Source organism: Corella eumyota, chromosome 6 (genome assembly GCF_963082875.1).
Source record: "Corella eumyota chromosome 6, kaCorEumy4.1, whole genome shotgun sequence".
NCBI classification, from domain to species: Eukaryota; Metazoa; Chordata; class Ascidiacea; order Phlebobranchia; family Corellidae; genus Corella; species Corella eumyota.
In genome coordinates this window covers 704,945-721,091 of record NC_137495.1, presented here as the reverse complement: position 1 = coordinate 721,091, position 16,147 = coordinate 704,945, and the positions used below count along the sequence as shown (strand labels likewise).

Genomic DNA, 16,147 nt, shown 5'->3' with positions numbered 1-16,147 from the left:
GCGTTGCACATATAGTTGTCACAACTTTTGTTTTGTTTTGATGGCAATATGGCGACGTTATTTTTAAACACGTGCGTTTTGTTGTTTATTTTCTTTTAGTTTGCAGATAAAGTTATGTTTTATGTAGTTACAGATATTGTTAATTGTATACAGGTTGGTTTTTTAATAGTAGGGGTTGATGGTGCATGCAAAATTAGGCTAAATGTAATAAATTATAATCAGGTATAAAGTTATATACACAAGCCTGTAGGCAGTTTGGTGCTAAGTTTAATTCCCACTGCTTTCATGTCATAGCTTTTTAAAGTTTGTAATTTAAATTGTGAACAATTACGTCCAAACTAGTAAACGCTTTTAATTTGTTTTCTTAAACTACATTTGCAAGTTTGTGTAGATGCTTTAGTTAGCGTTTTATAATTTGTTATCTTAGGCCCGGTTAATTTTATTGTTTTGGATCTCTATTAGTTTCGCTAGCCCTACGTAAACAGGGTGTGTAACCGAAATACGACACATGTAATTAAACAAAGAGGTTGCATAAATTAAACCCTTACCCTAACCCTCACATATTCAGTTTACCCATTAACACATCTGACTCGTAAAGCGGACTAAGTTATACTCATTAAAACATATTTCAATTAATTTTTAATGTCTGGTTGAACATTTGCCATACTTAGGTTATAACGCCTTTTTTGTTAATTTGGCGTTCTGATTGCGAAAATATAGTTATTGTTTAATCATCAAATAATTACCAATAAGGGACTTTATGCAACTTTAACATATCATAAACTAAAATTAAATTTTGAAACTTATAGGTTTTACATAAGCACAAATATACTGTTATTTAGTAAATGCTGATAAGATGTATTTTTGTTGTTTAAAGTTGATTCATGTGTCGCTCACAACGTTTTTGTTAAAGTAACTAATCTTTAATTTTCTTTTAGGATATATGTTAACTTATTAAAAATAGAAAAAATGTCAACTAAAGATTTTGTGCCTGATGTTGCACAAGATGCCCCACTACAACTAAGGTAAGAATTAAAAATAAAATCATCATCAAATATTAAAAGTGTTTAAATTAATTACTTAGACAAAATTCTTGCCAATTAAACTCTATAATAAAAGGGTTTGGGTGAGTTGATATTTAAAGCTTAAACTTCTATTTGTCTTATGCTTTTACAAATTTGTTTTATGCTTGGCCTAAGAAAGGTCTTGGGTTTATCCCTTTATTTTATGTAAAACCATTTTTTTAAGATCTTTACAGTTTAATTATTAGATTGTAGATCCTTATTTTGAAATTTAGAACCAAACTTTAATTTATTAAATTTAGTCGAAAAAGAAGCGGAAGTACAGATTATTATCCAAAGGAGAAGAAAAGAGTTTCTTTGTTCAATGCCCCTCCATCTAGTGTAAGTTATTATTTTTTTACCCATTTTACTAATAAAAATAATTAATTTATTAAATATAAGTTGGCATCAGTAAAATTGACTTTAATATAATCATGTATAGAATTATTACTTGTCGATGGCCTTTCTAGATCAACGTTTTAATTGTTGTAATATAGTTGCAACTTTAAACTAATACTTGCCATCAATAACTTATCAGCATTACAAATTGCAATTTAAGGCCTATAAATTGGACATTTGTATATATATTAACTTGGCTTAATTTCATATAGATTTTTAGAATTAGAAACTTTATAATTTAAAATACTAAAAATACTTCAAAAACAGTGTTGTCTTATGGGTACAATATTTTTAGTAAATTTGCATTAAAATATTTGCTCCAAATTGCCTCACTTTAAAGTAGGGAATGTTTTTAAAAAGAGAGCAAATAACAAAAGGGATTTAATACTTGTCTAGGCCAGCCTTTCTCTCCAACTTATGTCCACAAACCTTATTGTATTGTGTTTGACTTATAACGGTGCTTCTTAGCGGCAATTTTAAAATTTATTTATAACCTAAATTTCAGTTTTATTTTGAATTTTTTGAAAGTTGAAAATATGAATTGGTATTTTAAATAGCAGCTTGTTTAATATAGAGCTTTAAAATAAGAATTAGAGGTAACATAATTTGATATTCAATTAAAATAAATTTAGTTAGGTTTTAAGTAAAATTAAATACAATATATAAAGTGGTTTTCTTTTAAAGGATGGTAATCATTAGTTAAATGCAGTATTTAAATATTGATTTAAAATTTATTTAACAGGCAAGTGCAATTACTTTATCATATATAAATATTTAGTAAACCAAGTTTTTTATAAATTATTAATAAAGGGTTATATCTTAATACTTTAATATTAAATAAAGAATGCTGATAACCAGTTAGAAAGTTAATAGCTGGGTTTGGGTGGCCTTAGCTTAAAAAAAAATTTAAATGTTATGTTAAAAAAAACAATTTTTCTGAGTAAAAACATGTCAGATGATTTAATATTTTCTTATGTTTTTAAAATATTTTTTATGTTTTTCTAGGAGAATTCAAAAGTTAAAACTACAGCACAAACTATGACGTTATCAACTATGACATCATCAAAAACTCTGAATGAAGATAAAACTTACACTGTTTGTTATCTGTGTGACCTTAACTTTAATACACAACTGGTAAGTTTGTTTTTGATATTTATCCTCAATGTGGGAAGGTCAATTTTCCAACTTAAACATAGAGTAGCATCAGTTACCCAACCTAGTCTCAAGTTGACTTTTGGAAGTTTGGGATATTATAGATTATAATTGCCTGCTTTTGTATTTTTTATAAAGTCTAAACTAGCCCACTTTTCACTTTAACTTTCAAAACATGATCATATAAATGTATACATGTGTATGGGTTTTATTTGTAGGTCTATTCTGTGTTAATTTAGGTCCAGGTTGAAATTATTTCAAATTAATTTTATTATTTGTTTTACTTAGGAATTGGAGGAACATTTATATTCATTATTACATCACAGAACTGTACAAGCTGACAAGGGAAAGTAAGATTACAAATTAAATTAAATTTTAATTGTAAAAAAATATTTAAATTTAAAAAAAAAAAAAAATTTTTTCGGGTAATTTTTATCTAATATTTATTTTTTTAAATTTTCTTCACAGGGGTTGTTTAACTTGTACGCATTACTGTAACTTATGCAACGTGAAAACTGTTCATTTATCCTCGTTTGTCGCTCATTTAAAGAAGAAAGAACACAAAGATAAACAAGAACTTAGAGCTAAACAAATCAAAGATCAAACTTATCAAGTTAACCTCAACAACTTACTAAAGTAAGTTCAAAGTTTAAACCTTTTTGCCAGTTATAAAATTGCGATTTAAATAAATTTGTCAGCTTTACATTTTTGAAACTTTAAGTATTGTATGTTAATTTAGTTTTACTAAATAATAAATACTTGACAAACTAATATACTTTATTTTTAAAAACTTTTGTTAACTATATTGTTAAAAGTTTTGCGCAAACATTAATTCATAGTCACGCATATAATAAATTACTAACAAACTACTAACCAATTATATTTTAAAATCAAATTTTAAAAACTTTTATAACCCTTAACTCTTCGGTATGTAATATATAGCAAAATTTTTTATTTTAGACCCAAAAATCTTTTTAAATTTTTTATTAAATACATAAAATTTTTATTTAGACATGAAACTATAAGATCAACAACAAACAAACAACCAGATCTTATTGAAAATCAGGTAATCTTAAAATCTAACTCACTAAAAAATCTAAAATCTTAAACTTTATTTAAAACTAAACTTTTTTAAATTAAAAATTAAATTTTTTTACAGGCAACTTCTACTCACATTCCTGTTGTCATAACAACACCTCCTAGAAATGACTTTCCATTGACCTCTAACGACCTTTTCAACTCTAATTATGAAACTTCAAATTTTGGTAACAAAGCTTGGAACAAAAAATTAAACCAGAATTACGACAACAATGACAATTATTTCTATGGTAACCATGACAACTATCAACATGGTAACCGTGGTTACAGCAATAACAATAAAGATAATGGTTATCATGGTAACAGTTACCCTCGGCAACCTTTTGATCGAAGATACGACTTTAATGACAGAAACCATGATAACCATGAAAATTTACATGGTTATAATGACGATGATTATCATTATCGAAGCATTTCTGGTTTCGATTACCGTAAAAATAATGGTGGTTTTAACTTTCAGAATGACACTTCTAATGGTTACAATGGTTTTAATGGTGAATATGGTAATTATAAATACACCTCTTTTTCGAGACCATCGTCTGCTCATAGTTTTTATAAATCTGATATTTTTAATTCACGACAAGAAAGGCCGAATTCAACTGAACCTTACAGAAGTAACTATTCGACAATGCAAAAAAACAATGTGCCAACAATGTCAAAGTACAAAGGTTTGTTCACATTGCCAAAAAACAATGAGAAAGCACATTCAAAGTACAATGGGCATGCAACAATGCCAAAATACAATGCTAACAGTTTTAATATTCCAATTACATTGTCTAACAATAATGAGGAAAATAAAGGTCCAACAACAATGCCAAATTATGATATCACTAAACCAAACACAATGTCAAAATACAATGAGAAGACACCATTATTTACCAGCAATGCTTCTACAATGCAAAAGAACGGTGTAACAATGTCGAAAAACAATGTCCCAACAAAGAAAAGTTTGCTACCAATGCCAGCAAGTTTTACATCTAAGAAGATTGGAATGGAGAGCGATAATCAGAACAAAACTGAGAAGATATTTCGATCGGTTATCGATGAAATTACACAACCCTCTGTAACTAGCATGGAAGACAAGGTTTGATTTAAGTTTCTTTGTATATATATATATATATACTAATGCTTAATGTTGAAAGGTCGACTTCATGGCCTAAACATAGAGTAACATTTTTTACTTCGATCCAGTCTCAAGTTGACTGCCAGTTGGGGATATTATTGGTTATAAATGTCTAATAATTAAACTGCTGATTGGAGTCTGGTAGTGTGGCGAACCGGTCATGGCTCGGACTACGAGCCGAAAGGTTTCGGGTTCGAGCCACACCAACGTCACACTATTCGCCCTTGAGCCCTTCGTTTACGGATAGCTCAAAACACATCATAACAGCACACCCTGCTCCAATAAAAAAATATAAAACCTATCACTTAAGGTGATATGAAAAAAAAAAACGACTGATTAGCAGAAGATTGTACTGTTCTTAAACCCTTACCTAATAAAATTATAAGACTTAATAAGATTTTAATTTGATGTTAACTTTATTTAAACTTAAGTTACAAAAGTTATTTAAAAGTAAACTTTATAGCTTTAAGTGGTAAAGATAAATCTTAAATTGTTAACTGTAGTTGAATTACAAATAATTTGAATTTTTTCTTTTTCAGACAAGTGCACCAGATTCATTGTCCACCTTATCAAGGTAAACTTTTGATTTAAAAATTTGAATTTATTTTTTATAAGTTTGCTCACCTCACCTTCTAGTTTTAACTTTGTCACAATTAAGTCACAAGTTTTGTTGCAGAGTTAGTAATAGTAGCATGTTGCAAGAAGAAATTGCTTTAAAAGTGCAGCTAAAGTTAACGCAACTTTACAGGAAAAAACAGCTCGAAAAACTATCCCAAAACAAAAGGGAGTAAGTGAAACTGCATGGATTTTCTTGTTGTTTATTTTTTGCATTTTTGTGAGTGCTTGTGTTTTTGTTGTTGTTTTTTTACATTCATTTATTCTTGATGTAGAAAGGTTGACTTCAAGACCTAAACATAGAGTAACCTCAGTTACTCACACCCAGTCTCAATGTGACTCTGCCAGTTTGGGATATTATAGATTATAATTGCTCAATATTTAAGCTGCTGATTAAGTGTTGGCTTAGCAGGAGGTTATACTCTTTATAGTGCCTTACTTTAGGGTGCTACAGCATCAGAGCAGTTAGGATCAAACCCAGAATCTCATGTAGTGAAGTCAAGTGTTCTAATTACTACACCTTGCTGTCATTTTTTTTGTAATTTTTTAAGATTTTAAAGTTAAACTTTTTATTTTTTAGAACGGAGACACCAAGTGACAAATCTTCAAGCCAATCCGAAACCAACAGTTTACAAAATAAAGAATTTAATTCAGAAAATTTAAACACAAATAATGGACATAAAAAAGGGTTTGTAAAACTTGTTTTTACATGATTACTATTTTAGATTAACCATCCTACCAACTGCATTTTAATTGTCATAATATGGTTGCTAATTGCAACTCATATTTGTGATAATTTGCCTGTATACCATAAACAGAGGTTTTGTTAATTTTGAGGACTTATATATTGGAAATAAATAACATATTAAAACCTGTTCTTGCTTAGAATAATTGACTCAGCTTGTAAAGATTTGTGAAATATTTTTAACTTTTTTACACATATATTTTTAGTTTAAAAAAGAAAATCTCAACTGACTTAGGTACAACAAACAAAAGAGATGACAAAACTACAGAACCAACCAAATCGAAATTTCCAAAACCTAATATTGAAAAATGCAGAAGCAGGTACAAGATTTGTTTTTAAAGTAACAGGTTATAGCACTCTAGTTTAAGATATAAGGTCTAAGGTTTAAATCCAACCGCTGTTTTTACTTATGAGTTATGTAAAATAAAGCTGAATAAAATAGGACATTATATAAAAATTAACAAATAAAAAAAAAATTTTTGAAATGTTTTTAACTTGTGTTAACTTGCATAATTTTTGCTTTTAAATTTTTTGTTTATTTTCTTCCCCAGAGTGGTGTCAAAGTCCGACACGAGCGACACAGATACAAGAGAAAAACAACAAAGTATCAGGGTTGCCAAATTACTTCATGAAATCGACAACAAACGAAAAAATAACCCGACCTCTACGAAACGAAAATTAACAGGACCAAGGTTAGATTTTAGAAATTAATTTTTTTAACTAAATTATATTTTGTAAGAACTTTTTTTAAGTCATATATTAGCGATATTTTATACTCAAAAATTGATAAAGTTGGTGTCACTGAACACAAAAATGTTTTTAACTTTAAATAATTTCACCTACTTCTTAAGTTATACAACTTTAAAAAAAAAATTAAAATTAATTAAAAAAAAAGAAAAGGGAAGCCCTGTTTGTGGTGACGTAGAAAGTACTAGCATGTATACATTCACTCTGCTACTTAGTACTTTCTATGTCACACAAAAATATGGTAACCTGGTTTTTTTTGTTAATCATTTTCCAGTATTTAAAAAAATTAAATTGTAAGTACTACAGACATTTTTTAAAGGTTCTAAAGGCATTTTATGATTCAGTGTCAACCATACTATTATGTTATATACATCACTTACAAAATTGCAAAACTCTGTAACATAACACTTTAATAAATTTTGTTTATTAAAGGTTTGGAATATCGCTAGTTGGTGCTAGTAATACTGCTCCTATAATATCACAAGAAACCAGTACTATGACATCACAAGAAAAACTATCTATAACGTCACAGGACAGTGAAATTAATGAAATAGTGGCTTCAATCAAAAACGTAAAAAAAAAAATAAAAATTTTCTAAGTTAAATTTTAAAAATATTTTTAATGATTAATTCTTTTTAGATGGAAGATTTACTTGAACTAGGTTCAAAGGGGAATCCCCCATTCAGCCACCAAGTTGATGCATCTACAATTGAAACTGCTGAACAAAAACCAGACTTACAAAATTTTAACCAATTTTCGCACCCCATAATTGACGCCACGCCAACTATTACAAGTGTATATACAATGAAAGACAAAAAACCTTTAAACAGTCAAGAAATCGACAACTCTCAACCGAAAATATCAAATTTTGAATCCAATCCAACTTTTAATACATTTAACAAACTGACAACTAACACAACTACCTCTTTCCACCCTTTACACACCAATATTACTCAACATGACCCCAAAATTACATCAAAAAAACTTTATGACCCAATTCAACCTAATATTGATGGCAGGCCTAGACAATGTTCCTATCCTTCTGTAAGCCACAGCACAAGCCCAGATACAACTACTAATGTTGGTTTAAAAACTAACCAACAAAAGTTGATGGAGTTATCCGAAAAGGAAGATAAAATTTATTCTGAAACGAGGAATTTAGAGGCTGAGATTATGCAAGTGAATGATGTAAGTTTTTATTTAACTTTATTTTCACATATCTAAAAACTTTAGCTCCTGTTGGCATTGGCATTCAAACAGGGAACCAATGCTACCTATATGTAATAGACCCTACTTTAAACTGCCATTTGTGGCATGTACTTAAACTATCGCGAGCAAATATTCGTTTAGAGTTGCGATCATATTACTACAGTTAAACTGCCAACTCTATGTTAGGCTATCGACTGGTATAACTTAAACTTTAAACTACTTAATGTTAAAGGACCTTATTTATTGTTTTAATTTCTTTTAACTTTATTACAGTTAATCGAACAACTAAACAAGAGGAAAGTTGAACTTTTAAGCAACACTGAGCAATGTCACTCTCAACTTGTGGAAATTAAGAAGGAAAGATTAAATCTACTAAGGTAGGATCACTTACTGGTTTGGCATAGAATGCTATGTTAGATTTCTTTCCAAACTTAATCTAATTCTTTAACACAATTTGTGTGGCGTGGACCTAAAATCCTTCAAATTGTAAACAGATGCTATGACAGTATGATAAAAAAAAGTTTAGAAAAACTTTAAAAAAATTAAAAAAAAATTTAAATGTTAGTTTTATTTTGTTTATGGGTATGCTGTTGTGGTGTATTTGAGCTATCCGTAAACAGTGGGTTCAAGGGCATCAAGTTTGGCATTAATGGGACTTGAACTCAAAAGCTTTTGGATCTTAGTCAATGCTATGACTGGTATATCACCCTACCGGACAAACATAAATTCACATTAATTAATTTTATTTTATTTTAGGGGGAATCAAATAAAAAGTTTAAACTCTGAACCAACCACTCTCGCTGTAGTGACAAACATGCCCCCACTTGTGGCCAACATACCCCCACTGGTGGCCAACACACCCCCACTAAGGACCAACACACCCCCTCGAGTGGGGAGTTTAAAACACTCAACACCAACTCCACCAACTCGCCCAAATCTCGATTTCAGTGTTTCCATTAAAAAAGAATTTCCAGATTCAACGATAAGCAGTGTTTCCAATTATAGCGAGACCTATTACGAGACAGCAGTCGCGAGTGCTTTATTTGGAATAAAAAAAGAAGTAAAAGAAGAAATAGTTGAACCGTTTCCGAATTCAAGTAAAAATCAAGAAAAAGTTGGCAACACTGGTTTAAATAATTCTGGAAACGCTGACGGAGATATTTTTGGCAACACTTGTCCGTTCCCAGTTGCACAGCAAGCTTCTAAAGAGAAGAGTTTTAATGTTGGTGAAATAATGCAAAAATATTTAAAAGATGCAACTTCTGATTGTGAGGTTTCTTCTACATCTGTTCTGGAAAATTCAAAGTCTACGAACACTTCAAAGGTAAATCATTTTTTGTATTTTTTATCCTCGATGTGGGAAGGTCACCTTCACGTAGAGTAACAACAGTTACCTTGCACCAGTCTTAAGTTGCCTGTAGCAGTTTTGGATATTATAGATTATAATTACCCAGTAATGATGCTGCTGGTCAAGTTTTAGCTCAGCAAGAGTTTATACTGTTTATAGCACCTTAGTTAAAGGTACCACAACATGCAATCAGTGGGAATCAAACCCTGAACCTCATTAAAAATCAAGTTTTGTAACCACTACAACATGTCCTTCATTTTAGTTTAATGTTTTAACTGTTTTACCTTATCTAAAATCAGATTTTGATTTTTTTATGTATGTTTATAGTCAAAAACAAGTAGCAAAGTCCATAAGAAAAAGAAGAAGAAGAACAAGAGGAATTACTCAGAAGTAACATCAACAACTAATAACTTACCAACTGAAAGGTGAAAAATTAAAAATGTTTTTACCTTCTATTTAGGAATATTGACATAGGATCTTATGAAGTTATGCCATTCTTACATAGTAGTCATGCCTTTTCCACTGCATCACTTAACCATATTAATCTAAATAAACAAAATTTACTGATCTTATATGTTATTTAAATTTAGACTAAGACAAAAAGATGAACCATTAATATCAGCTGCCACAAAGAAAAATAAAAGAATTCCAAGGTTTTACCTTAAATATTTATCTATATAATAACACTCAATAAAACTAATAACTTTAATTAAAAAAATTACCAATTTATATTTTTAGCGACCCAACTTTAGCTCGATTAAATAAGGAGCAACCACCTAGTGGTCAAAGTGTTTCTTCATGGTTGAATGCACACAATAAACCTCCAAGAACTCCGGTCACCTTGACTACAGATGGTATGTATGATGTCATAATATAACTGTTAAATATATAATATCGATGCACAAAATTTAAGATTATTAGAGTGGGTTATTCTTTAGCTTTTTTAAAATTAATTTATTCTCAATTTTATTAATTAATTCTTGATTTTTAATATTAATTTATCTTTATATAAATCTTTATCCTCGATGTGGGAAAATCAACTGAACGACCTAAACATAGAGTAACATCGATTACCCCGACTTAGTCCTGATTTGCTTTTGGCAGTTTACAATATTGATTATAATTGCCCAATAATTAAGCTGCTGATTAAGTTTAAAATAATCTGTTTTTAAGAAATCTAAGTCTTGTTCAATAATTTTTAATTTATATTCTTACAGAACACAGCATAGTGCAGAAGTATACAACTTCATACAAAACCCATAAAAGCTCAGTTATAATGGTCCATATAACTGATAATAATCTGCTTATAACTTGTGCTAAGGATAAAGTTATTAATATTACGGAACCTTTAAATGGTAAGTTAGTTCATTTTTTATTTTTTAGTATATACATTAGGTTTTATAAAATTTGTAAAAATATAATGGTTTTATATTTGATTTAGAGAAAATGTCATTAAAAATTGTAATAAAAAAGAATAGAACATTAATTTAATCAAGATAGACAAAAATTAAAGCTTAAAAATTGTTTTTTTTAACAGGTTTAAAACTTGGGAGTTATGAGCTTAGTTTATCACCAATAACCTCGCTTGTTTGTTCAAATAATGAAGATATTTATGTTGTTTGTCACAAACATAAGTCAAACAATATTATGATGCAACAATCTATTCTATTAAAAGTCAACTATTATAAGGTGGGTTGTAACCTTATATTTTGTATAAGATCTAAGATCCTAGGTTTAATTACCACTGCTGGCAAGTTGTGACTCTTTTTAGTAAGACCTGAGGTCCTGGTTTTGATTTCTACTGCTGGCATGTTGTAGCATCTTTGAGTAAGGCCTGAGATCCTGGGTTTGATTCTCACTGCTGGCATGTTGTAGCATCCTTAAGTAAGACCTGAGATCCTGGGTTTGATTTCCACTGCTGGCATGTTGTAGCATCCTTAAGTAAGACCTGAGATCCTGGGTTTAATTCCCACTGCTTGCATGTTGTAGCATCCTTAAGTAAGACCTGAGATCCTGGGTTTGATTTCCACCCTTGCTCCCTCCCTACCCAGTAAGACCCGAGATCCTGGGTTTGATTTCCACTGCTGGCATGTTGTAGCATCCTTAAGTAATGTCCAATATCTTGGGTTTAATTCCAAATGCTGGCATGTTGTAGCATCTTTAAATCTGACTTGAGATCTAGGCTTAATTTTTTGGTTGTATGTTATAAATTTCTTAATATTTGGTCTACATTAAAAGTTTTAAATAGCAATATTTTAATACACAGGAGGGTGGAGGATTAAAGTTTAATGAGAAGGAGTTGTTTGAATATTTAGGCTCCATGTTAACAATACATCAAACTAACACCAAGTTGTTTGTTGGGGCCAGAGATGGAAATGTGCTCGTGTTCGATATTGATAATGTAAGTTTTTTTTTTTGTATAAATTTATCCTCAATCTGGAAAAGTCGAATGTGCGACTTAAACATAGAGTAAAATTACTCCAGATTATAATTGCTTGATAATTAAGCTGCTGATTAAATGTTGGCTCAGCAGAAGTTTGTACTGTTTATAGCGCCTTACTTAAGGGTGCTACAGCATGAGAGCAGTGGGGATTGAACCCAGGACCTCATGGTGGTGTAGCAAGTGTTATTACCACTACACCATGGGTTATACATATGTTTCAAGTTATACATATGTTTGTTTGTTTTATTGAAATCAATTTTTGAAAGTGGGTTTGAGGCCATGTTATATTAAATTTAAAGATTTAATTTTCACAACTTTCATGCTTTTAAGCAAGGTGCTATAACTGTTATAAACCCTTAGCTCAAAACTAATCAGCAGCTTAATTATCGAACAATTATGGTCTATAATATTCGAAACTGCCAAAGTTAACCCTAAGACTGGGTTAGGGTAACAAATGTTACTCTATGTTAAGGTCGTAAAGTCGACCTTTCCACATCGAAAATAAATAAATTCCAAAAATATTAACTTTTTTATGTAAACAAGGTTATGCCTAATAGTATAAAACATAACCAGATTGATTTAAAATTTTTAAACTTTTTCTTTCAGGAGAAACTGGTTACCACCTTGGACTGTCACTCCCCTCATGCTGTCTCCTGTTTAACTGTGGGTAGGGAGGGAGCAAGGGAGGTGCTGTGTTGTGGCTCCAATGTTGGTGGCATAAGTGTCAGGTCAAGTGAGGATGGCTTGTTGCTTAGGTCATTAAGCGGTCACAACTCTTCTGTTAACTGTTTAAAGGTAAGAATAGTTAAAAAATAGTGATATTTATAATGTTATATGTTCATAGTTTTTAAGGGTTAATTAAAATATTTGAAATTTTTATTAATAAACAACAGTTTAAGAAATATACTTTTATATATTATTACATAAAATTAAGAATAAATCTACAGTGCAAGCTTAGTTTTTGTATACACTGGCTATTTTGTGCTAACATGTATGTTGATTTTACTGTTATTTTAGTTGAACAACAACCTTCTGTATAGTGGATCATCGGACAGAATTGTGTTGGTCCATAATATTAATACTGGTGCTATAGTACAAAGGTAAGTTTAAAGATTACTATGACCTAAGGCACTGGGCTTAATTCTTGGTTTTATTTTTACTGCTTGTTAGACAATTGATGGTAACTTACTTTCTGGTCTCATGTAATTAATATCATGCTTGGCAAACAAACTTATTTCAAATTTGCAGAAAGAAACTTAAGATTTGATCTGCAAATAATAATTACTTTATATTTAAGTGGACCTTATTTTACACATGGATAGATATAATATTAAAAATTAACTTTTATTATTGTTTAGGTTTACAAATGTTCATGGTGGCAGCGTTAAATCTTTATCATTATACAACGACAATATTATAACTATGTGCCTGGATAAATATGTGAGAACATTACAGACTCAGGTAATTGGGTGGAATATATTTTCACAAAGTTTAACTTATCCTTAATAAAACTTAATGCCAATATTAAGACACCTATGATAAAAATTTGAATTAATTTTTATAAATTTTTAATAATTGTTTTTTGAAGAAAGCAAATATTTTAGTTTTTTATTAAAACAATATTTAATTACACAAAATTATTGTTTTTAGCCTTCTAAATTAAAAATGTCCAAAACTGTTACAACTTTACCCCTTGCCATGACAGTTCACGATTTCGGGATAAAAAGTGGAGTTATGACAACAATGTGTCCACATGAATGTGCCACAGTAGTGCCCATGGCATATGTGGGGTGTCGAAATGGTCACATCGAGGTTATACCTCTTACTCAACTTGCAACTAAAGGCGAAACTGTTATTGAGGTTTAAATTTTGTTTATTTTTTTTTTTTTTAAAGTTAAACTTTTGTTAATTATTTAATTTTGTAATTTTGAGGGTTATATGGGATGACACATTAGCATTTTATATATGTTAATAAAACAGAATTTAAATAATTGAATTTTTTAGATAAGTGATGAAGAAGAAGAGGTTGCTGATAAAGTGGCAAACCTCCAATGCAAGGTAATGTTAAAATTTATTTTATTTTTCTATAAAACTTTAAAATGACATATTTGTTTTTACAACATTAGGTTATAACTGTCAGCTAATTGATAAAGCTTTAAAAAGCCAGATTTTTTTTGTCAATGTCACAGTCTAAATTTAGAGTAACATTAGTTACCCCAACCCAGTCTCCAGTTGACTTTGTCAGTTTGAGATATTATATAAAATATAATTGCCCAATATGTATGCTGCTGATTAAATATTGGCTTACAAATTTGTACCATTTATAGTGCCTTACTTAAGGCTACTACAGCATAAAAGCAGTGGGGATTAAACCCAGGACCTCATTTACTTGAACCAAGTTATCTAGCCACTACATTTTTATTACAAATTCCAAACTTTACCTTTTTTATTCTTTTAACAGTGGGGTGTATGTATAGCTTCTGGTTTCAGCAATCCCTCAGCCTTACTCACTCATATCAACTTGTTTCATGGTCATGATTTAACTTTGTTGGATCAATGTTGTAAGTGGGATAACTGTGTTCATTATTTCTCATATGATCTTGACACTCCACTGGTGAGTTTGGTGAATTTTTAATTTTTTGATTTATTAATCTTTAATGTAAAAACGTCAACATCACGACTTCAACATATAGTAACATTTGTTACCCTGACCCAGTCTCGAGTTGCCTTTAGCAGTTTTGGATATTATAGATTATAAATACCGAAAAATTAAGCTTCTGATTAAGTATTGGCTTAGCATAAGTTTATATGTTTGTTTTATAGCGCCTTACTTCGGGTGCTACAGCATGAAAGCAGTGGATATTGAACCCATGACCTCATGTAGTTTGGAATATTATTAACAATATTTGCCTGATATTTTTCTGCTAATTTTTTTTAATTTGTTTTACTTTTAGTTAGTTAATTTATATTTTATTCATGTGTAATGTTTATTTCATTAAAACTTATAATTTTTAGTTGGATTTTAATTTTTTTTTTCATTTATTTTAATAATTCTACAAAAATTTAATTAATCTTTAAAATTTAATCAAAAAATTATTTTTTCAGGACGTTCGACTTCACATCGAAAAACACGCGAACGAAAAACCAACTAATTAAAAAGTAAATAAAATTCATCACAATTCAATATTTTGTATTAATTATGAGGTTACAATAGTGGTATTATGACGTCACATTCACTCGACAATATACAATCGGGCTAGAAAGAGTGAACGATTGTTGAAAATACTTAAAAGTTTTCTTTAAGAGTCTTAAAAACAAAAAAAGTTCAAATTTTGAGGCGAACTTAAGAAGTAACTTTTTGATTTTTGTTCGTTTTGTCGAAGATGAAATATTATAAAAGTTTTTGAGTTTTTTTTTTAGTTTTATTTTGAGTTTTAGTTCATTAAAAGTTGGTTTATTTTCTGTTTCAGAAACAAAATCTAAAAAGAATTTAAAGGCAGAAAAGCTGAGAATATATTAGCAGGTGAATTGTTTTGTTTGTGACGTAAACAACTTAGGTTATTGTGACGTAATATACGCGGAAAAGTAGTTCAGACTATATAACCAGATTTGCTAATTTTAGTTAACGTTTTAACGTAAGGTCTTAAGTTTAAATCTCACTGCGCGAATGTCTTTGTAAACATACTACTAACATATTGGTGTTGTAGTTAAAAACTTGATTTTACTACATAAAGTCGTAGGTTCCATCCCCACTCCTTTCATGCTGTAACCCTCCTTTAGTAAGGTGCTATAAACGGTATAAACTTCTGCTGAATCAGCACTTAATAAGCAGCTTCATTATCAGGCAATTATAATCAATAATATTCTAAACTGTCACAGGCAACTCAAAATTGGGTCGGAGTAACTGATGTTACTTTATTTTTATGCTGTAAAATGGTTAGATAAATAAAATGAAAAAATGGCTATTATTGAGGTTAAATAATATTCCTAAAAGTTCATTATTAAACCCTAATTATAATATTTTATTGCAATCAAAATTAAGTCAATATTTTTGTAACAATTTTAAACCAAACCCAATTTATCGGAAGTCTAACAATAAAAAAGTAAACAAAAAATTGAATAAAACTCAAATAGAAGTAATGTTTAGATAGGCATTATATCCGAATAGTGGCATACATTGTTATATCAACAATTCAATTGTTCACCT

At 29.7% G+C, this 16,147-nt stretch overlaps 1 protein-coding gene across 1 annotated transcript; it reads left to right on the top strand.

The window, feature by feature from the left end:
• The first annotated feature begins 946 nt into the window (after positions 1–946).
• On the top strand, positions 947–15,150 carry LOC145754982 (uncharacterized). Its single transcript, XM_082571167.1, has 29 exons — positions 947–1,025; positions 1,325–1,403; positions 2,466–2,594; positions 2,901–2,962; positions 3,081–3,248; positions 3,624–3,678; positions 3,772–4,794; positions 5,373–5,407; positions 5,510–5,620; positions 6,029–6,136; positions 6,400–6,513; positions 6,745–6,885; positions 7,373–7,511; positions 7,580–8,128; positions 8,423–8,526; positions 8,906–9,473; positions 9,825–9,922; positions 10,088–10,150; positions 10,236–10,351; positions 10,715–10,852; positions 11,035–11,186; positions 11,764–11,898; positions 12,547–12,735; positions 12,958–13,040; positions 13,299–13,401; positions 13,591–13,800; positions 13,945–13,998; positions 14,402–14,554; positions 15,046–15,150. Exons 1-29 carry the CDS (start codon positions 970–972, stop codon positions 15,094–15,096), a joined length of 4,986 nt encoding a protein of 1,661 aa, XP_082427293.1. The 5' UTR covers positions 947–969; the 3' UTR covers positions 15,097–15,150.
• The last annotated feature ends 997 nt before the right edge of the window (positions 15,151–16,147 follow it).

Excerpts from the sequence above, each read along its gene's own strand:
- LOC145754982 (XM_082571167.1), top strand. The coding sequence starts at position 970 with ATGTCAACTAAAGATTTTGTGCCTGATGTTGCACAAGATGCCCCACTA. Across the intron at positions 13,801-13,944 it reads AAGGCGAAACTGTTATTGAG|ATAAGTGATGAAGAAGAAGA; the intron begins GTTTAAATTTTG and ends TGAATTTTTTAG. Across the intron at positions 13,999-14,401 it reads TGGCAAACCTCCAATGCAAG|TGGGGTGTATGTATAGCTTC; the intron begins GTAATGTTAAAA and ends TTCTTTTAACAG.